The sequence below is a fragment of the Molossus molossus genome, unplaced genomic scaffold, assembly GCF_014108415.1.
Source record: "Molossus molossus isolate mMolMol1 unplaced genomic scaffold, mMolMol1.p scaffold_m16_p_6, whole genome shotgun sequence".
NCBI classification, from domain to species: domain Eukaryota; kingdom Metazoa; phylum Chordata; class Mammalia; order Chiroptera; family Molossidae; genus Molossus; species Molossus molossus.
Window position 1 is genome coordinate 85,128,736 of NW_023425399.1, and position 22,728 is coordinate 85,151,463.

At 35.2% G+C, this 22,728-nt stretch overlaps 1 protein-coding gene across 1 annotated transcript in view; it reads right to left on the bottom strand.

The window, feature by feature from the left end:
* Positions 1–22,728, bottom strand: part of CCDC178 (coiled-coil domain containing 178) — a 390,130-nt gene that overhangs the window by 242,279 nt on the left and 125,123 nt on the right. Inside the window, exons 16-17 of the mRNA XM_036245789.1 lie at positions 16,686–16,831; positions 11,912–12,071 (exon numbers count right to left, since the gene is read on the bottom strand). Coding sequence (XP_036101682.1) covers positions 11,912–12,071; positions 16,686–16,831 — 306 coding nt within the window. The remainder of the gene's footprint in view (positions 1–11,911; positions 12,072–16,685; positions 16,832–22,728) is intronic.

The window sequence follows — 22,728 nt, forward strand, 5'->3', positions numbered from 1 at the left end:
GAAAATATTTTCAAACCATATATCTGATAAAGTGTTAGTATCCAAGATATATAAGTAACTCATATAATCCAGTAACAAAGAAAAAACAAAACAAAAATAATTCAATTAGAAACGGACAAGTGACCTGAATAGACATTTTTCCAAAGAAATAGCCAAGAGAAAATGAACAAATGAGGGAGGGGAAAAATGGTGGCAGAGTGAATGGAAGCTACACAGACCATCTCCCAGGACTAAACTGGAATTACAACGAAAATAAAGACTAATTGTCAGGAAAAAGCAACAGAAAAGCAGCTTGCAAGGACCATACAACCAGGGTCACTGATCGATCCTGGTAGGTTTGTGGAGATGTGAGAGTGGGGTTGGGAGCCCAGAGATTGCAGCGGCCTTAGCTGTGAGAAGCGCCCTCGAGTTAAACTTCCAAGCACTCCACAGCGCAGAGCCAGGACAGACACTAAAATAGCCACAGCCACTCACCTTGGGCTCCAGCAGAGGGAGGGCAGACTGGACTGGAACTGTGTGGGGACACTCGGGATTTGGAGGGCACTCAGAGCTTTTGCTGAGTTGTAGCCACGCAGGACTGTGGTCATCTTACTCCTTCCCAGGACTCTGGGGAGAGGCAACGGCACCCCCCTCAGAGATTCAACCCCACAAGGTGGACATTGAAATGTTAATTGAGGCCCATTACAACCAGCATCTGCCCCACCCTCGGGAAATCCCCTTATGCTGAACACCTGAGGGAGTTTTACACTGAACTGAGAAGCCAAGTCTCTTCAAGTAACTGCTACTGATGTCCTCCAGGCAAAAAGCTAGAGGATAACTGTATCATTTCTGGGCTATCAACTCTAACCAGGAAAGTTAAGACTTGACAGTGGTGTTTAATGTGGGTCCTCCCTGGCTCATCCAAACTCAGGAGAGGGTGCTACAAACAGCAGAACACCAACACCCACAGGAAAAATTGGGTACCAAAGCCCACTGTGATAGCCAAAATGGTGAAACACAGACACGAAAGTCAAATGAAAGAACAAGAGACCTCTACCAAAGATGAGATAAATGAGGTGCAGTTAAGCATGTTAACACAACTAGAATTCAGAGCCATGATCTTGAGGAAGCTCAACAGCATGTGTAAGGACATGAGCACCATGAGCAAAGACATAGAAATGTTGAAAATCAACCAGCTGGAAATTGAAAACCACTAGGAAGAAATGAAGAATGACATATCAGAAACAAAGAACACATTGGAAGGTCTAAACAGCACAGTACAGGAAGCAGATGACCGGATCAGTGAATTAGAAGACAGAGTAGAAAAAATGAACCAATCAGAAAACCAAAAAGAAAAAAACAAGAGGACAGCTTAAGAGAAATGTGGGACAACTGGAAACATAATAATATTCACATCATAGGAGTCGCAAAGAAGAAGAAAATGAGTAAGGGTTAGAGAATATATTTGAAGAAAGTGACAGAAAACTTCCCTAAGTTTGTGAAGGAAGAAGGCATTCAACTTCAAGAAGCACAGAGAGCCCCAAGTAAGACGAACCCAAACAGGCACACACCAAGACACATAGTAATCAAACTGCCAAAAATTAAAGACAAAGAGAGAATCCTAAAAGCAGCAAGAGATAAGCAACAGGTTACCTACAAAGGAAACCCCATAAGGCTCTCAGCTCACCTTTCAACAGAAACACTACAGGCCAGAAGGAAATGGTATGAGGTTAATCAAGGTCGTGAAAAACAAGGATCTGAATCCAAGACTACTCTACCCAGCAAGGCTATCATTCAAAATAGAAGGTTAAATGAAGAGCTTCCCAGACAAAAAAAAAAAAGAGGCTAAGGGAATACATTAGCACCAAACCAGCACTACAAAAAATGTTAAAAGGACTACTGTAATTAACAAGAGAAACAGAAAGAAAAATATAACCACATTAAACAAAAATGGCAATAAATAAGTACATATCAATAATCACGTTAAATGTAAATGAATTGAATGCTCCCATAAAAAGACACAGAGTAGCTGATTGGATAAGAAAGCATGACTCATCTATATGTTGTTTACAAGAGACCCAACTCACAACAAAAGCCTCACATAGGTTGAAAGTGAATGGATGAAAAATATCTTCCAAGCAAACGGAAAGGAAAATAAAACTGGGATAACAATACTCGTATCTGATAAAATAGACTTCAAAATGAAGGCCATAACTAGATACAAAGAAGGTCACTACATAGTATTGCAAGAATATATCCAACAGGATGATATAACCTTGATAAACATATATGCATCCAATATAGGACCACCGAAATATATTAAAAATCTTCTGGAAGAATTCAAAGGAGAAATCGATAGCAATACAGTCAGAGCAGGGGACTTCACCACCTCACTGACATCACTGGATAAATCCTCTAGACACAAAACTGGCAAGGAAACAGAGACTCTAAATGAAGCACTAGACCAAATGGATTTAATAGATATCTACAGAGAATTATACCCCAAAACTACAGAATTCACATTCTTCTCAAGAGCACATGGGACAGTCTCAAAGATAGACCACATGTTAGGACACAAACTATGTCTCCACAAGTTCAAGAAGATTGAAATCATATCAAGCATCATCTCAGATCACAGTGGCATGAAACTAGAAATCAATTGCAACAAGAACATGCAAAGACATTTGAACACATGGAGGCTAAATAGCATGTTATTAAGCAACGAATGGCTAACCAAGGAGATCAAGGAAGAAATGAAAAACTTCCTGGAATCCAATGAAAATGAACACACAACAACACAAAATCTATGGGATGCAGCAAAAGCAGTTCTGAGAGGGAAGTTCATAGCACTACAGGCCTACCTCAAGAAGCAAGAAAAATCTCTAATAGACTACCTAAACACACAACTTAAAGTATTAGAAAGCAAACAAAAAGAAAATCCCAGGGCAAGTAGAAGGAAGAAAATAACAAAGATCAGAGCAGAAATAAATGACATGGAGACAAAAAAAAAAAAAAAAAAATTCAAAGGATCAATGAAACAAAGAGCTGGTTTTTCAAAAAGATAAACAAGATTGATGGACCCTTAGCTAGACTCACCAAGAAGGAAAGAGAGAGAACCCAAATACACAAAATCAGAAATGAAACAGAAGTAACAACTGACACCACAGAAATACAGAAGATCGTTAACTACTAAGAACAATTATATGGCAACAAATTCAACAATCTAAGTGAAATGGACAAATTTCTAGAAACACATAGTCTCCCAAAACTGGACCGGGTAGAGATAGAAAACTTGAACAGACCAATAACAACAGAAGAAATTGAAGATGTAAACAAAACTCTCCCAGCAAACAAAAGCCCAGGCCGGGATGGCTTCACGGGGGAGTTTTACCGAACATTCAAAGAAGAACTAACACACACTCTCCTCAAACTATTTCAAAAAACTCAAGAAGAAGGAAGACTTCCAAACTTGTTTTATGAGGCCAGCATAATTCTAATTCCAAAACCAGAAAAAGACATTACAAACAAAGAAAATTACGGGCCAATATCCCTGATGAACATAGATGCCAAAGTCCTGAACAAAATACTAGCAAATTGGATCCAGCAATACATCAAAAAAATTATTCACCATGACCAAGTGGGATTCATCACAGGGATGCAAGGCTGGTACAATATTCATGAATCAATAAACATGACACACCACGTAAATATAATGAAGAATAAAAACCACATGATCATATCAATAGATGCCGAAAAAACCTTGGACAAAATCCAGCATCCATTTCTGATAAAAACGCTCAGCAATGTGGGAATAGAGGGATCATATCTCGACATAATAAAGGCCATATATGAAAGACCTACAGCCAACATCATACTCAATGGGCAAAAACTAAAAGCATTTCCCTTAAGAACAGGAACAAGGCAAGGATGCCCACTTTCACCACTCTTATTTAACATAGTACTGGAAGTCTTAGCCACAGCAATCAGACAGGAAGAAAAAATAAAAGGGATCCAAATTGGAAAGGAGGAAATGAAACTGTCATTATTTGCAGATGACATGATACTATACATAGAAAACCCCAAAGATCCATCAAAAATTTACTACACTTATTAAATGAATTTGGCAAAATAGCAGGATACATAATTAACGTCAAGAAATTGATGGCATTCTTATACACCGATGATGAGCTCACAGAAAGAGAAACTAAGAAAACAATCCCATTTACCATTGCGGCAAAAAAATTAAGATACCTAGGAATAAACTTAACCAAAGAAGTAAAGGACCTATTCACAGAAAACTACAGGTCATTTAAAAAAGAAATAGAGAAAGATATAAAAAAGTGGGAGCACATACCCTGTTCATGGATTGGAAGAATTACCATCATTAAAATGTCCATATTATCCAAAGCAATCTATAGATTCAATGCAATCCCCATCAAAATACCAATGGCACACTTCACAGAATTAAAACAAGTACTTCAAAAGTTCATATGGAACCAAAAATGACCTCGAATAGCCACAGCAATCTTGAAAAGGAAGAACAAAGTTGGAGGGATCACATTACCAGATTTTATGTTATACTACAAAGCCACCATAATCAAAACAGCCTGGTACTGGCACAAGAACAGACATATAGACCAGTGGAACAGAACAGAGAACCCAGAAATGGACCCAAGGCAATATGTTCAATTAATATTTGACAAAGGTGGCAAGAGCATACGGTGGAGTAAGGACAGCCTCTTTAATAAATGGTGCTGGGAAAATTGGACAGCTACATGCAGAAAAATGAAACTAGAACATCAACTTACACCCTACACAAGAATAAACTCAAAATGGATAAAAGACTCAAATGTGACTCATGAATCCATAAAAATCCTAGAAGAAACTGTAGGCAACACAATTTCAGACATCATACGCAGCAGAATTGTCACTGATACATCACCTAAGGCCACAGAAACAAAGGAGAAAATGAACACATGGGATTACATCAAACTCAAAAGCTTCTGCACAGCAAAAGAAACAACCACCAAAATGGAAAGGCAACCCACTGTATGGGAGACCATAATTGCCAATGATATATCAGATAAGGGGTTAATTTCCAATATATATAGAGTGCTCATACAACTCCACAAAAGGAAGACAAAGAACCCAATTAAAAAATGGGCAGAGGAACTAAATAAACACCTCTCCAAACAGGACATACAAATGGCTAAGAGACATATGAAGAAATGCTCAATATTACTAATCATCAGAGAGATACAAATTAAAACAATGAGGTATCACCTTACACCTGTCAGAATGGCCGCCATCAACAAATCATCTAACAACAAGTGTTGGCAAGGGTGTGGAGAAAAGGGGACTCTAGTACACTGCTGTTGGGAATACAGACTGGTGCAGCCACTATGGAAAACACCATGGTACTACCTCAAAAAATTAAAAATCGAATTGCCATTTGACCCTGTGATTCTACTTCTAGGAATATACCCTAAGAAGCCTGAAACACCAATCAGGAAGAATATATGTACCCCCATGTTCATAGCATTACTATTTACAATAGCTAAGACCTGGAAGCAGCCCAAATGTCCATCAGTAGACGAATGGATGAAAAAGCAGTGGTACATATACACAATGGAGTACTATGCAGCTGTAAGAAAGAAAGATCTCTTATCCTTTGAGACGATATGGAAGGACCTGGAAAGTATCATCCTAAGCAAAACAAGCCAAACAGAGAAAGACAAGTATCATATGATCTCACTTATTTGTGGACTATAATGAACATAACAGTCTGAGGAATGGGGTAGTCCCAGAGACGTGGAAGTGGGGGACAGACTGACAATCTCCAGAAGAAGGAATTGTGGGGAAGAGATAAACCACAGAACTTAAATGTATGTGTGCATGAATAATGGACATGGACAACAAAGCTGGGGACAGGGTGGGGAGGGTGGAGGTGAGGGAATCAGTGGGGGCAAAAGGAGAAACATTTGTAACAAAAATAAATAATTATATATATATAAAAAAGAAATATCCAAGTGATAAATAATAAAGTGCTCAACATCACTAATAATCAAGGAAATACAGGTCAAAACCACAATGAGATATCACTTCACACCTGTTAGAATGGCTTTTATAAAAAAGACAAGCTGTAACAAGTGTTGGTGAGGATGTAGAGAAAAGGCAATCCTTGTACACTGTTGGTAGGAATGTAAATTAGTATGGCCATTATGGAAAACAGTATGGAGATTCCTTAAAAAAGTAAAGCTAGAAATACCATATGATCTAGCAATCTCACTTCTAAGTGTATATCTAGGTAAAATAAAATCAGTATTTCAAGGAGATGTCAATACTCTCATGTTCATTGCAGCAGCATCACAATAGCCAGCATGTGAAAACAACCTAAGTGTCTGCCAGTGGATGAATCGATAAAGAAAAATATATGCATGTATAAATATACAAATATGAATAATATTCAGCCATGAGGAAGAAGGAAATCCAGACATTTGCAACAAAATAGATGAACCTAGAGGGCATTATGCTAAATGAAATAAGCCAAACAGAGATATACAAATACTGTATGATCTCACCTATTTGTGGAATTGGGGGGAGGGGGGAATTGAACTCACAGGAACAGAGTAAAATGGTGGTTACCTAGAGGCAGTGAGTTGGGTGAAAAGGAAAGATACTGGTTAAAGGGTAAAAGTCTCCAGTTTTAAGATGAATCATTACATGGTGGGTATAGTTAATAATGCTGTATTGTTTTAAATTTGCTAAGAAAGTACATCTTAAGCATTTTTACCATAAACACACGAAAAAGGTAACTATGTATACATATATCAAATCATCATGTTGTACATTTTAAATATATACAATTTTATTTCTCAATTATACTTCATTTTTTATTTATTTTTGCTTTATTGATTTTAGAGAGAGAGGAAGGGAGAGGGAGAGAGTGATAGAAACACTGATGAGAGAGAACCAGAACATCGATTGGCCACCTCCTGCATGCCCCACACTGGGGAATTGGCCCTCAAACTGGGCATGTGCCCTGAGCAGGAATCAAAGTGGTGACCTCTAAGTGCATGGGTTGATGCTCAACCATTGAGCCACACCAGCCGGGCTCAATTATACTTCAATACATAAATTTATGTTAAGTAGTTTTTATTTAATTTTCATAGGATTATCAAATATCAGTGTAGCTTATGCTCCATAATTTATGAGAAAATAAACCAATAAAATGTTTAGTTCAACCAGATTATACTTTTCATATCGTATTAGTTCCTATATGTCAGTCGACTTGAATGTCATAGTCTATTAGCAGTATGTGAAATTTCCTACATGAAGTAATGGTAGTTTTTGTTTTACATATTTGTAGGTAATGTTATTCAGTGCATACAGACTCATAATTTCTAAATGGCCATTTTGAGCACATCATTTTGTATATAATGAAAACTCTCTCCTATATATTGTTTAAAGTTAATATTATCAACACCTGCTCTTTTTGTTAGACTAATCTAATTTTGCATTTCATCAACTATTCTGGCTTATTTTTTACATGTGTATTTGTAACCTTTATAGAGCAATGCTTAGGATGATTTTGATTTTTCATTCCATTCTTATTTACTAATTTAATTAATTCATATAGTAGTTTTATTCATTCTTGCATTTATCATCATAATGCTTTCTGTGTTGATACTACATTTCTACTATTGTCAGTATTACTTCTTTGGTATATTAACTACTTTGGTTTGATTTTATTGCTGTTAATAATATAAAGTGTAGAAATTTGACTTGAATTGTATCACTGTTTATAATTTCCATCTAAATATGCTCTTATATTGGTAATGCAGATGACAATGAGAGATGAAGTTGAGAATGTAGGTTTGGGATATATCATGAAAACTCAGTTGAACAGTTTATACTTAATTTGTAAAGAGGTAGGAGACATAAAGAACTTTTGAGGAGTGTGATGTGGTTAGAGATGGGCTGTAGAAAAATCTATTAGACAGCATTATGCAGGATGAATTAAAGTGAAATGAAAGCACAAGATGCAGATATAAGAAAGTGTTTTTGTAATAAGAGAAGTGATGAGAAGGAACGAGGGTTACAGACTTACTAGAGACTGATGTCAAATTGGGTGTGATGTGCAAATAAAAGAACAGATGTATAGGATGTATAGATATACAGGATGTGGTATGTTACTAGTTGACTGGAATAAATTATGGTGACATTTATAATAAAAATGTTTGTGATAACTGGCTTTGTTAGATGATCTGTTTTAGATGTGATAGGGACCAAGTGGAAACCAGTACCTAATAATCCACCACACGAAGACAGAGTTTGGGAGGAGTGGACATGGAGCAGATCGATGAGTCTGCCACTATATTGACAGTTGAGGCCGCGTGTGCTCATAAAGCTCTAAAGTGTTATAGAATATTTGAAGACAGAATCTGGGTATGAAATTGTTGTATTATTATCTCTCAGCATTTTCTTGTTTTTATTATTTTATTTTTGTTACAGATGTTTCTCTTTTTTTTCCCCATTGATACCCTCCTCCCCATCCCTGGCTTTGTTGTCCATGTCTATTGGTTATGCGTACATGCATATAAATTCTGTGGTTTATCTCTTCCCTCCCCCCACCACTTCCTCTTCTGGGGATTGTCAGTCTGTACCCCACCTCCATGTCTCTGGGACTACCCCATTCCTCAGACTGTTATGTTCATTATAGTCCACAAATAAGTGAGATCATGTAATATTTGTCATTCTATGCTTGGCTTGTTTTGCTTAGGATAACACTCTTCAGGTCCCTCCATGTCATCTCAAAGGATTAGAGATATTTCTTTCTTACAGCTCCATAGTACTCCATTGTGTTTATGTACAATAGCTTTTATATCCACTCTTCTACTGATGGACACTTGGGCTGTTTCCAGATCTTAGCTTGCTGACTGTTGGGGCTGGGGCTCTGCAGACTCTACAATGGTTGGTTGGGTGTATGTTTTTAAGTTCCACTTATTTGTGAATTTTCCAGTTTCCTCCTGTAATTAATTTCCAGTTTCATACAACTGTGGTTGGAAGATACGTGGTGTAATTTCAATCTTCTTAAATTTGTTAAGACCTGTTTGTGACCTAACACATGTCTACCCTGGAGAATGTTGCATGTGCACTTAAGAAGAACGTGTCTTCTGCTGCTGTGGGATGGAATGTTCTACACGTCTGCTTTGGTCTGAAGTGTAGTTCAAGTCCAGTGTTCCCTTATTGATTTTCTGTCTAGATGATTTATCCACTGTTGAAACTGAGATATTGAAGTCCCCTACTATTATTGTACTATTGTATATTTTTCCCTTTATATCTGTTTTTATTTTGCTTAATATATTTAGGTGTTATACTGAAATTTTAATCCTAAGCAATTGCATTGAACTAGAAATATGATCATCCTTCAGATGATCCATAATTATAATCAATTCATTAGCCCAGTGGGGACATCCCAGAACAGTAACATCATATATATAATGATGCCTAATAAGACTTGTTTCTTTATGGCAATGCTTTATATTACACACATATTTATACATTTTTATCTCATCTAATTTCTAAACAGGGAAGAGAATAGATTTTTCTATGAAGAATCACACTGTCTTTCAACTTTTTAATACTGATAACTGATCCTAATCATAAACAGTGTTATTAATGATGATACATCAATCTCTAAACTCTGCATGTTGAAACTCTATGCTTCTGATCACATAAGATGAATGCAAAGCAAACAGCTAGCCAAGCACTGATAAGAGACAGTTTCATATAAATCTAAGGTTATTTGAGAAGCATTATTGAGATATTTAGCAGAATCCTTTAATTGCTAGAAAGCAATAGACAAATTAACTGTTTTCACCTATAAGGAACAGACCAAATAGTAAATTTCTCATGTATTATCATGAAGAGAGTGTGAATGAGAGTTGGCCTCTACACAGCGTGAGGATTTGCTGATGTATCAGGCTGGTGCAATATGAAAAGTATCTCTGAAATGCTCTGCTTTTAGCCACTGTCATGCAGTTAACATCAAAATTACTAAATAAGAATATGTTAATCCATTTATTCATTCAGTTATTCAATGAGTATTACTATTGAGTGCCTCTTTTATACCACCAGGCATAGTTCTGAGCTTTTAGGACACAGAGAATGTGACAGTAAACTCTCCTATCCTTGTAGAGAAGATGTTTCTGTAACAGGACTTCATAAAACAATACTGTGTTTTTTAAAATGCACCATACATGTATTTTAGAAAATAAGATGTAAAAAAGTAAAATTTAATGAAAACAAAACACACAAGTTCAGATAGAGATTAGTGCTAAGGAAAAAAAAAAAAAGCATGAGAGCATGTGATGTGTCCAAGATACATTTCAGAATAAGAGACAGAGACAGGCTTCTGGATGAAAAGAAATCCAAATCTCAATTACTGAGAGGCTAGTTACACAGGGTTTTTTCTTTGTCTCTCTCCTGCTGACCATATTTTGCCATTTCACTAATTATTATTGTTCCATTAAAGTGTTGAAATGCTAGTCAATAAATGATTATTGGGATCCCACTGTGTTCTCAGCACCAGTACGATTGGAAAATGTGGTTGAATTCAAACAACTAATTCTACTGCTGTGATAAAATATAAGGTGGGGAATGATGCTTGTCAGTAAATAACTTAAGCCTTCTTGTTTTGAGGAGTGTATTTGAGTTTGAGCTTTCCCAGCCCATTTATATATCACATATCTGAGACTCAGCCATCCAAGTTCCAGAAACTCCTCCAAGAGGAGGCATCGTTTACTGCCACTAGATGGCACCAATTATTTTCATATTTTTAGGCCAACGAAAGAAAACAAAACCTTTTTCTATGTAATGGCTATATTTTAAATGAAAGAATGTTATTTATCGCCATTATTAATAAAAGTACTGTTATTTTTAAAATTAATTTCTTATAGTGGAGATCAGAGCTAGCTAAAGACGGTGTGTTCATTCACTCACATAGTTGTTTATTCAATGTATATCTGTCCCAAATAGTCTTTTTAAAAAATGTATTAGCAATGTCCTTGGAAACATAAAAAGAAAAAAGTACTTGAGTATATTAAATATATGTAGTAATTGAATATATAAATATCAGGATCAAAAATAGTTGATAAAAGCATATTATGATATTACAGATATCTTTAAAAGCTTTGCAGAAAATAGTTTTAATAACACTGGTAGAATTTTTTATTTTTTAGAAGTAATTTACCACGTGTCTGTCAAAAATAAGTAATATTTATAAATATATTGAAAAAAATGGCATTTATTATTGCAACTAAATGTAAAAATTATTACAAAATGTTAAAATAGGACAGAAATCACTTTAGTAAATCTATATCACTTAATCATATCTATATAAAATTTAATATGTATAGCTTTATAAAACTTAATGAAAATGCAGATCTAAAAATATATATTTTATCACATGATTTCCCTGTTTCTAACTAATAAATGCAATTAAAATATTTGCAAAATGTTTTTTAAAAATAGCATAAAATATTTATCATTTTTCAAAAAAGTGGTTGGTAAACATTCAAAGTATTTTTATTCACAAATAAAATGTAGCTATTCTCATATCTCCCATTAAAAATACGGAAATGGCTCTGAAATAAATGTAACCTATACTTTTAAATCAGTCGCCTTCAAAATAAAATAAGGTACAATGCCAAAGTAAGAGTGCACACAAAATGCATTGAAAAGTACAATACACTATATAATTACTTAAAAATAAAAATTAAAAGTTACATGTTTACTATGCTAACAGATTTATTTTTAAAATTTAAACATCTTCACTACTTCAAGAAGAAAAAGTAGTGCTTCAAACTGGCTGCTATTTTGAATATCCTTATATTTCTTTCATTCTAAAACAGTCAAAAATAATACTCACCTTAATATCTGCCAGAGTATTTTGCCTCTTGGTAACGAGAATTCTGTATCTCTGTTCTTCTTCACTGATTCTCACTTCACAGGCTTTTTTCTCACTTATGAGATGATCATAAATAGCTTGTGCGTGTTCCTTTTTTGATCTTAGAGTTGCAAGCTGCTCCCTATTAAGAAAGAATTGCAATTAGCACTAATCAATTTATACTTTATTTTCTAAAACACATTTATGATACATTTTAAAAGACCCAATATTGAAAAATAATAAAACTGAAGGGATTTGGAAAAAATTCCCTAGTCCCTCCAGGTTACTCCATGGAGCTACATCTGTGATCCAGGTGCAAGAAAATTTCTGGAAAAATTTAGTGGGTCCTTTTGGATGTTGACCTATCATGCCTCCATGCATTCCAGAAGAAACCCTCCTCCATGCACCATGTAACTCCAAAGACACTAATTTTTTTTTTTTAATCCTCACCAGAGTATTTGTTTCATTTTTGTTTTGTTTTTTGGTGGAGGTCTTTGAGTTTTTATTTTAATATTTTTTTAAATTTATCTTTATTGTTGAAAGTATTACAGATGTCCCTCTTTTTTCTTCCATTGCCCCCCTCCATCCCAGATTTTTAGACAGAACAGAAAAGAAAGGGGAGGGGAGGGGAAAGGAGGAGAGGGGAGGAGAGAAACATCAATGTGAGATAGAAACATCTATTGGTTGCCTCCCATGCAACTTGACTGGGGATTGAATCCAGTCTAGGTATGTGCCCTGATTGGGAATTGAACCTGCAACTTTTTGGTATATGGGAAGATGCTCCTACTGACTGAGTCACCCAGCCAGGGCTCCAAAGGCACATTCTAATTATATTAAGCCAATGAGCCATGTAGCTAATTATCCAGGAGTGAGTATATATATTAAAATAGTCCAATAAGCCAGGACAGTGTGGCTCAGTAGATTGAGCATCATCCAATGCACTGAGAGGTGGCTGGTTCGATTCCTGGTCAGGACACATGCCCAGGTTGCAGGCCTGATCCCCAGTAATGGGGCATGTAGGAGGCAGCCAATTGATGTTTCTATCTCATCAATGTTTCTCTCTCTCTATCCCTTTTCCTTCCTCTCTAAAAAAATCAATAAAAATATATTTATTAAAAAAAAAAGAAGATAGTCCAATAAGATGAATGGCAAGGATGTAATTACATGTAGAAGAGGCTCACAATCACTAAATTAAACAAGGAGTCATGTTTTCAAATTTGCTGAAAACAGGTATAATGGAGAGAGAAGAAAAAAAACCAATTACCTAATGTTAAACTGCTGAACCAACCAACCCCGCAGCTTGCCTTACCCAAGGCCTCCTGTTGTGTAAGATGATACATTCCCCTACTGTTTAATCTGGTGTGTGAATGTGTGTGTGCGTGTGTGTGTGTGTGTCTGTGTGTATGCATCCACATGTCTGAGTGCATTTTGTCATATGCAACTAAGTACATCTTGACAAAGAGGTAAAATGATATTCACAGTGAAATCAGTAGTAACGTATAAACCAATACAGGTAGAATAAGAATCAAAAAGTGCTTAAAACAATACTGCAAAAATAAATATGCTTTAGAAATAATTTCCAGAGTTGATCAGCAACCCAGAATCCAGAATCAGCAGAGCTGCAAAAGCTCAGCACAGTCTTGTTACCCACATTCGTTTTCATCTCTACTGATATAGAAAATTGAATCATTGGCACAGTTAGCCATAAAAACAGCAGGACTAAAACTTTTGAGAGGCTAAAATATTAAATGCTTTGAATGTACTATCTCATTTAATACAACCACAACCCTAAGAAAGAATAATTATTACAGCAATCTACAGATGAAGAACCTAAACTTCAGCATAATTAGCTTGTTAGTAATTAGTAAATGACAGAACCAGAATTCAAGCCCAGTTCTGCCGGGCTCTGATTCAGCAGCTCGATTCTAAAGTACTCACTGTCTCTCTCTCCACTATGACTGTTACCACTAAGTTTGAAACTGTGACTATTTATTCACATTTTTAGAAGAGAGCCTCTCCTAAATGGAATAAGTTCCTTTCCTTTCATCTGTCTTCCCCTTGTTTTTTCCACTTTATCATCCACAAAACCAACATCAAAATTCTTATGAGATGTCCTCTAGAAGTATTCCCTAAAATGACATGTGGATGACCAGTGAGATTCACAGAGGAGCAGGTGCAACTCAAAACAAAAACTCTCATAGTTGCTCCCAGCAAACATCACTATATCTTGACCACATATACTTTATTCTCTACACTAAGTATTTTGATATTAGATTATATTCAATATAGTATTTTATTAATTATACATTTTATAACCTATATATATGTATATGTATATGTATATGTATATGTATACACAAAAATAGTGTTTCTCACAAGGACGAAGAACAAACTCTGAAGTCCTATATGTCTGGGTTTAGAATCTTTTACCTTCTAGTTAAGAAACAATTGTAAAAAGGTAATGGGAGCCAAGAGTAGCCTTAATAGTTCCTATTTTTATTAAATATTATTTTTATTATTTTTATCAACACATTTCAATGGTTTTGCATATGCAAGGTTTGTCTCTCTAAAAATATCTTCAGACAATTGAAGGTGTACTTTCCCACTTGATATTTTTTTGTTCTTCTTGGTGCCTGGCACTAGGTTTACTATGGGTTCTTAATAAATAATGACTGACTTGACACAGTCACCTATTGAAAATACCAATAGATTATTCCTAATACAATCACGTGGCACTTAACAACGAGGATATACTCTGAGAAATGTGTTGTTAGGCAGTGTTGTCATTGTGTGAACATCACAGGGTGCACTTACACAATGCTAGATGGCATAGCCTACTACACACCTAGGCCATGTGGTATTGCTCCTAGGCTACAACCTGTACAGCAGGTAGACTGTACAAAACAACACAAGACTGAATGAAGCACAAGAGACAAGGATGCAATCAAGAGACAAAGTAAACACGAGATGTCTGGGGCAGCTGCCAATGAAGAGAGCATTCTGTTTTACAGCAAACTTTGTTCTATAAGTTGAATGTGAATTATGTAATTTTAGACTAATACCTTTGAGTCCCAAAATATTCTTACAGATAATAAACAATGTAGATAAATATCTTTCAAAGTATATAACATGTTTCTTTGCTTTCTTTTTTTTTTTTTTACTTTTTTTTTTTTCCTTTATTGATTTTATAGAGAAAGGAAGTGGAAGGGAGACAGAGATAGAAACAATGATGAGAGAGAGACCCCATGCCAGGGATCTGGCCCACAACCTGGGCATGTGTCCCAACCGGGACTCGAACTGGTAACCTCTTGGTGCATGGGTTGATGCTCAACCACAGAGCTACATCCGCCGGACTCCTTGTTTTCTTACATAATATACTGAATATGATTTGGTATTTTTCAGATAAAGCTATATGATCAGATGAAAAATAAGTTTTCACCCTATGGTAATAGCCAACGAATCCTTGTTGAGTGCCTAGACTTGAGTCCATTTGGGTGTACAGTACTAGGCTGTGCCATAGTCTTCCTCTGGCCTTTTGTCCCTTCCTTCCTTCCTTCTTTTAAAGGTGAAAAAAGCTATACTTTATTGTATATCAACATAGTAGTTAAACTTTTAAATGAAAGGTTAACATGTTGGTTGTGAAATAAAATATTTTAATTATATATATGAAAAACAAAAGGAAAAAACAGCCTGGGAACACATAACAGAAAAGGCAATGCATTTATAAGTGGTGTATTTTATGTAGTACTGATTTTAGGCAAAAGAATAAACTCCATAATTTAAAAAATATATAATAATACTGGTGTATACATCCAGGAATATGCTCAATGGTGAGTTTTAAGAAAAACATGGTAATAAACTCAATCCCTTCCTGAGCTTGCCTTGCTCTGTTCCATGAACAATTCTTTTTAAATAAATTGTACTTTTCTGTACAATTTCTCAACATATAAAAGTAATTCTCAACATATAAAACTTGGAAACAGAAAAAAATCCGAATAAAAACTACTATCATCCCATCAATTCCCTTATTAACTTTTATTGTTTTTCAGTCATTTTATGAAAAATAATTATAATATACTGGATTGATAGAATGACCAGTGAAGTTTTTTTAGCCTTCTATATTTATATCAAAGTATAATTCCTAAATGTGACCAGTGCATATTCCCTAAATAGCCTTCCAACCCCTGTTCTTAATGTATTACAAAAGAGGAAATGAGAACCAAAAGGAGTAAATGGAGACGATTTAAGTCCTAAGTGAGGGTCTATGGATACACTAAGGTTCTTAGAACACAATCATTCTCCAGGCTTTGCTAACCCTTGTAGGTATGCCCCGACTAATGAGGGGACTGGACAGGAGGTTTTAGAATAAAGTACACAAGGTGTGTAGAACATCTATTTCTAAACACTTACCTCAAAAGTTATTTTAAAAGTCTGAATGAAAAACCATGTTACTAACTATGTCATGTAAGTGAGAAATACTAAAATTTGTGGGAAGGTTTATTAAGTTCATAAGAAATTAAAGTTCTTATGCTAGAAAAAGAGAAGCATTCCCAGTTATTCAAATTAAAATGAACCCATGGGAGCAATAAAAATAAAAGCAATTTATAACTTTGTTTCTAAACCAGAATTATCAAATAGCACATGTTTATTACACATCAAACTATGATAGAAAATACAAATCAGTTTAAATATGAATTATCTTCTTTATAAATAATATATTAAACATTTGATATTTTGATACGATTTAAGTACTTACCTCAAAGTTTCAAGTATCTGATCAATATTTCTCTTTTCTTTTTCTTTTTCTTCTAGATCCTTATCCAACTTATTTATTTTTTCCTGATAAACAACTGTTTTACTTTTAGTTCTCTCTACTTCACTAAAAATTACTGAGTGTTTTTTCTGGAAAACAAATTCAGAGATGTTTTATTTTAAATCCTAGGATTTAGGGGCATACTTATGTTTGGCCATATAAGCAATTAAAAGCAAATAGTAACTTCTTATCAATATAGGCAATAACTGCCCTGATCAGTGTGGCTCAGTTGGTTGGGCACCTCTCTCCCCCTCTCCCTTCCTCTCTCTTTACAAATTGTGTGTGTGTGTGTGTGTGTGTGTGTGTGTGTGTGTGTATGCAATGATTTATGTTTATGTTTTTTCTCCATTGTTACACCTGATGAGATTTTGTAGAAGATAGAACTATGGGTTGGAACTATCTATTCTCTCTCTCCACCATCGATCTTCCTCTCTCCTCTGTTCTCTCCCCCCTGCACTAGTTTGTCCCCATTCTCACACACACATGCACACTTTAAAGTCATATCCTTTTAAGATGCAAACATGTGGTCACTGGCTTTCAAACATGTACACTGGAGGTGGGAAAGGATAGATATTGTTCTGATCTTTCAAAAAATCGATATTTAATTCCAGTGCAAATTCCAAAACAAGCGTGTGCAATTCCAGATGGGAGATGTGATTTTGCATGATTCCTTCCTGTCTGTTGGTGTATATATTGACTGACTGTCGATTTACTGACTGGGTGACTGACTTACTGTTGTACCCGTGTCTGGCATGGCTTCTAATTAGTGCTACGCTTTCAAAGGATGGCACAGATCTCAACTGCTCCCTATGCTCCTGTTTTTCTCCATTTCCCCCTCATGCACCCTAATTCCTTCTCTACTCTTATAGATTTCAAAAGTGGCTAATCTTTTATACTTATTTTTCTATAAAGCTCAGCTGTTTGTCCAAAATGTTGAACATTGGGTACTGTCCTTGATTTACATATCCTCCCTGTTTTCTTTTTCTGGAAGGTCTGAAATTTTTCTACAGATAAATGAAGGTTTTGTTTGTTGTTTTTTTTTAATATCAGAATGTAGGTGAAAGACAGCTGACTAGGATTCTTCAATGGGCACACCAGGATCTTTTGTTAGAGTGGGGAGAAAAATCAACCTAAAAAAATAAAAAGAATATGGAGAGGCAAAATTAAGGAGTAAAGTAAGTAGGTCAGAGTCAAAGAATAGGCAACTCTGAAAAGAGCATGCTATCTATCACTGAACTCAACTTTCAAGTGAGGTCCATAATTCATGCCTTAATCTTGAGTGAAGATTCTCACGGAAAACAGAAAACTTCAGAAGAAATGGTGTCAACAACTTAGACCATACTAGCCAAATCAGCAGTGCTGAAGGTGGGGCAGAGGATTCTACCCTAAAGGAAAGAAAGAGACTGTGCTTCCTGCAGACAGCAGTGAAAAACAAAAGTTGCACTTTGGTACCTTACATAGGTACCACCAGTGATGCTTTGTCATTGTGAGCAGTGTATCTCCTTCCATGGTACCAAAAATATCAGAGACATCCCTATAGTTATTTGAGTCTGTAGAGAAAAAAGTGTTAGATGCCATATGTCAAGAGTACACATCTGCATATCTGAGTGAGCAAAAGCTTGAGGACTCCAAGAGCCATTTGTAAATCTTTTGATAAATGCTGAAGCAGCACCAGAGCAAATGGGAACAGAGGCATAAAACAGTACATTTATAATTGGACCATTTTTTTTTTTCCTTTATTGATTTTAGAGAGAGAAGAAGGGAGAGGAAGAGGGAGAGAAAGATTTAAATACTGATGAGAGAACATCGATTGGCTGCCTCCTGCACTCCCCCCCACTGGGGATTTGGCCCACAACCTGGGCACGTGCCCTGAATGGAAATCAAACTGGCAACCTGTTGGTTCTTGGGTTGACACACAACCACTGAGCCACATCGGCCTGGCTGGACCATTTTTTTTATTATTATTATTCTTTTTTTTTCTCTAGCCTAGGTGACAAAGGTTTCAGCAATTTGCAGGCTTTCCACCCAAAGTCATGTCCAGACTTGGAAAGGTCTGGAAATCTGAATTGCAGTTAATTAATGTTTTGCTATAAAACATTTTTCATTATTTCCTTATCTCAAAAACATTCAAACCATACATTTTAAAAATATTAAGTAATTGCCCTGGCCAGTTTGGCTCAGCAGTAGAGTGTTGGTCCACAGACCAAAGGGTCGTGGATTTGATTACTGGTCAAAGGCATGTACCTGGGTTGCAGGTTTGATCCCCAGCCCTGGTTGCATGGTTGCATGAGGGAGGCAACCTGTCAATGTGTCTCTATCACATCGATGTTTCTCTCTCTCTCCCCTCCTTCCCTTCATCCCTCCTTTGCAATATATATATATATATATATATATATATATATATATATATATAAAACAAATCAATGGAAAAATATCCTTATGTAAGGATTAACAAAAAAATAGTAATAAAAATTATACTCAGATTCTAAATTATTTGTGTGAATTTATATTTTTCATTTTTATTAGGATTTAATAAATATGTTATCTAAATGTAATAAGTTCAAATTCTATACCTAAGATTTAATTTGGAGTCAAAATAGTAAAAATTTAGTAGTACTGTTTAGCTTGGCCCATGATTGAAATGCTTATGCACATTAAAGATAAAATTATTTGTGTTAGAACTTAAGTTCTTAGAAGATAGAAAATGGTATCTATAGCACTGATTATAAATCCATCAGTATAATGAATACTCAATAAATGCTATTAGTAATGTTTGATACTAAAACAGTTTATAAGTTACTACAGGATGGGTTTCAAGAGCATGGCCCACAGGTGTTTCTTCATCTGGGCATTGCCCGTTTCACTAGCTTCATCTCCTTTCACTTATAACAGGTGCCCTGCACTCTGACCATACTGAACCACTTGCCATTCCACAAACACAGAGCATTCTCACATGATCTCTTTGTTTTGTAAACACAGTGTGTGTTTCTAGAATGCCCTTACCTTATTTCTTCAAGCCAAAAATTATATAATAATAATAATATAAACCATTTGTTAAAATTCCTTCAGCGCCAATTATTCCTTTAGGTGTTTTGTGTACATAATCTCTATTCTCTTCAATATCATGGCAAGTATCCAACCTCCATTTATCCCATTAGTAGTCTCAATTTTAGACATCACCTCTTTTGCAAAACCTGCCCTGATTCCCTCAGTTCATTCCGGGTTCCTCCCCCACGACCCTCTCGCACATCATTACATAGCTGTCATGGCTCTGCTCACAATGTATTAATGTGCTGTCTCCTCATCTGCTTCCCAACAAAATGATGTGCTTCTGGAGTTAACAAAGTTCTCTTTTTACTTCCCTAACTCCAGCAAGTTCCAACAATATTTAATATATTTAAGGTGCTCGATAATAATTGGAAAGACAAACAAATTTGAAGGACAAATAAAATTAACCCTTCTCAAATCCTCCAACTTCTAATAGCTTCTATAATACTGAGCACCACAAACATATACACACACACACATAGTATTCAGCCATATTTTTCTTGGAATTGGTTTGTATTTGTTAGATATGGCACCTTTGGCAATTTTTAGATAATATTTTTGAAATTAATATTTAGATATGGACATAAGAACTGTGGTGGCTTTCTGTTGCAGGGATGAACACATATGTTTTATCTTTTGTGACATTACAAGTAACTTGTTATCAATAACAGTAGTGTGCCAAGTAGTAACAGCTGGTATGAATGTTTTGTTCCTGATTTTAATGGAAATGCTTTTCATGTTTCATCATTAAGTATGATGTTTGATGGAAAACACTGGTAGACACACTGTAACACATATATCAAGGTAAAGATGTTTTTATTCAATTTCTAGACAGGTAAGAGTTGGGTTTTTTTAATCATTAGTGGATATATCATCGTATCAAATATTTTAGGCTAATTTCTTTCATTTCTACAAATGTAGTGAATTATATTAATACAATTGTTTATACTGAACCATTTTCACATTCTTCCAAGGAATCTTATTTTACATAGTATATTCTTTTTAGCACATTTTAAAATTCAATTTGCTGATACATTTAAGAATTTATCATCTACATTCATAAGTGAGATCACCTATAGATTTTTAATACTAACATTTTCAGTTATGGTTTCAATGTTATATGATTATGGAATGAATTTAAAAGCTTTCCACTCTTTCTTATGCCATGAACCTGGTCTTTGTAGGAAAGCTTGTAAAATATCTGGGTTTGTTTTTGCTTTTAGTGGTAAAGTTTGGACGAATTATATTTATAATTATTCATCTATTGTTGTGTTATTTCCCTTCACCCAGTTTTCATCACTTATGTTTTATAAATGAAATATACACTTCATGTAGATTTTTTTTTAATTGCTATGCAAAGTAGCATTCTCTCTTTCACGTCTCTATATAATTATGTCTCTTTTAACTTTTCCTATATTTCTCTCTCAATTATTGTTAGTTTTAATTTCTTCTCTTTTGTTGTTAATACATATGCCAAATACTTTTAGTTTTTCTTAGCAAAACAATGCATTGGTAATACCGAAGTTTGGCCTTAGCCCAACTTTGCTATATAATTCATTATCAGTCATTTATAAATAAATGGTAATTTGTATTTCTAAATATTCCATAACATAGAAGCAAATTAATAATAAAATGTAATTTTAAAATATTTCCAGTAGTCCACATATATTTTTCTTTTAGCTATATTTTTTATTATTAAGATTTGATTGTACTTCATTGTAGTCAAGATTGGACTAGGATAACATAACAGTTAAGAGCATAGATCCAGAACCAGGGCCAGATATAGTGAGTCCGAACTTGACACTAATGAACTTCATGAAAATAAATTATTAAAAAAACAAAGCATCAGCCCTGGCCAGTTTGGCTTAATGGTTAGAGCATCAGCCAATGGACCAAAGGGTCTTGGGCTCAATTTATAGTCAAGGGCACGTACCTAGGTTGCAGGTTTGAACCCCAGCCCTCGTCAGGGTCATGTGGGAGGCAACCAATCACTGTGTCTCTCTCACATTGATTTTTCTCTCCCTCCCGCCCTCCCTCCCACTCTATCTAAAAATCAGTGGAAAAGTATCCTTGGGTGAGGATTAATAAAGAAATAAATAAAAAACAAGGCATCAGATGCTTCATCTGAGAATGGATATAATAATAGCATAATCTTCATCAAGTTTTCATGAAGACTAAATGAGTTAATATGTGTGAGCACTTAGAACAATGCTTGGCATATAGAAAACATGTAACATATTAATACTCTATTATTATTAAAGATATTATTATTATAATTTTCCTAGATAATTTTTTTATGGTTTTTGTGTGTGTGTGTGTGTGTGGCCCTGTAGAGGGCAAACTTTTTAAATTATATAATCACATCTCTAACTCATAGCCCATATACTGTCCACTCACAAATCCTATTGTGAACTACCTTTAAAACATACCCAGAAAATATCAAGTTACAGGCAATGGACTAGCTCTACTTCCCCAAATCCACTGATTCTCTAAAGATAGAATATTAGGTACAAGGATTTTCAGGAAGTAAATATTTATAATTTTGATAAAGACCTGAAGTTTTTTGATAATAGCCATTTGTTCATGCTGCCTGCATAGCAGTTTGAGGGTAAATTTAGATGTCAGATATTAACAAATGTTTGAGTCTGAAGGTTGATTTCATTTGTAGAAATATGGCACTATTTCTACCTCCACTTTGTAGGAAAGGTAACAAGGGATACACTCGATCAAGGGGGAAGACACTGAGAGGGAAAATGAACACAAGAGACCTGGGGTGGGGGGCAGGCAGGCACTCATCCATGCACGTGTACACAGAAGCATATGCAGAATCAATTTATTACAACCAATTAGTGATGAGAGACATCCATCTAAAATTAAATTTGCTTGAATAGTTTTCATTGACATAAAGTGTAAATTAAAATATTTTTCATATTAAATT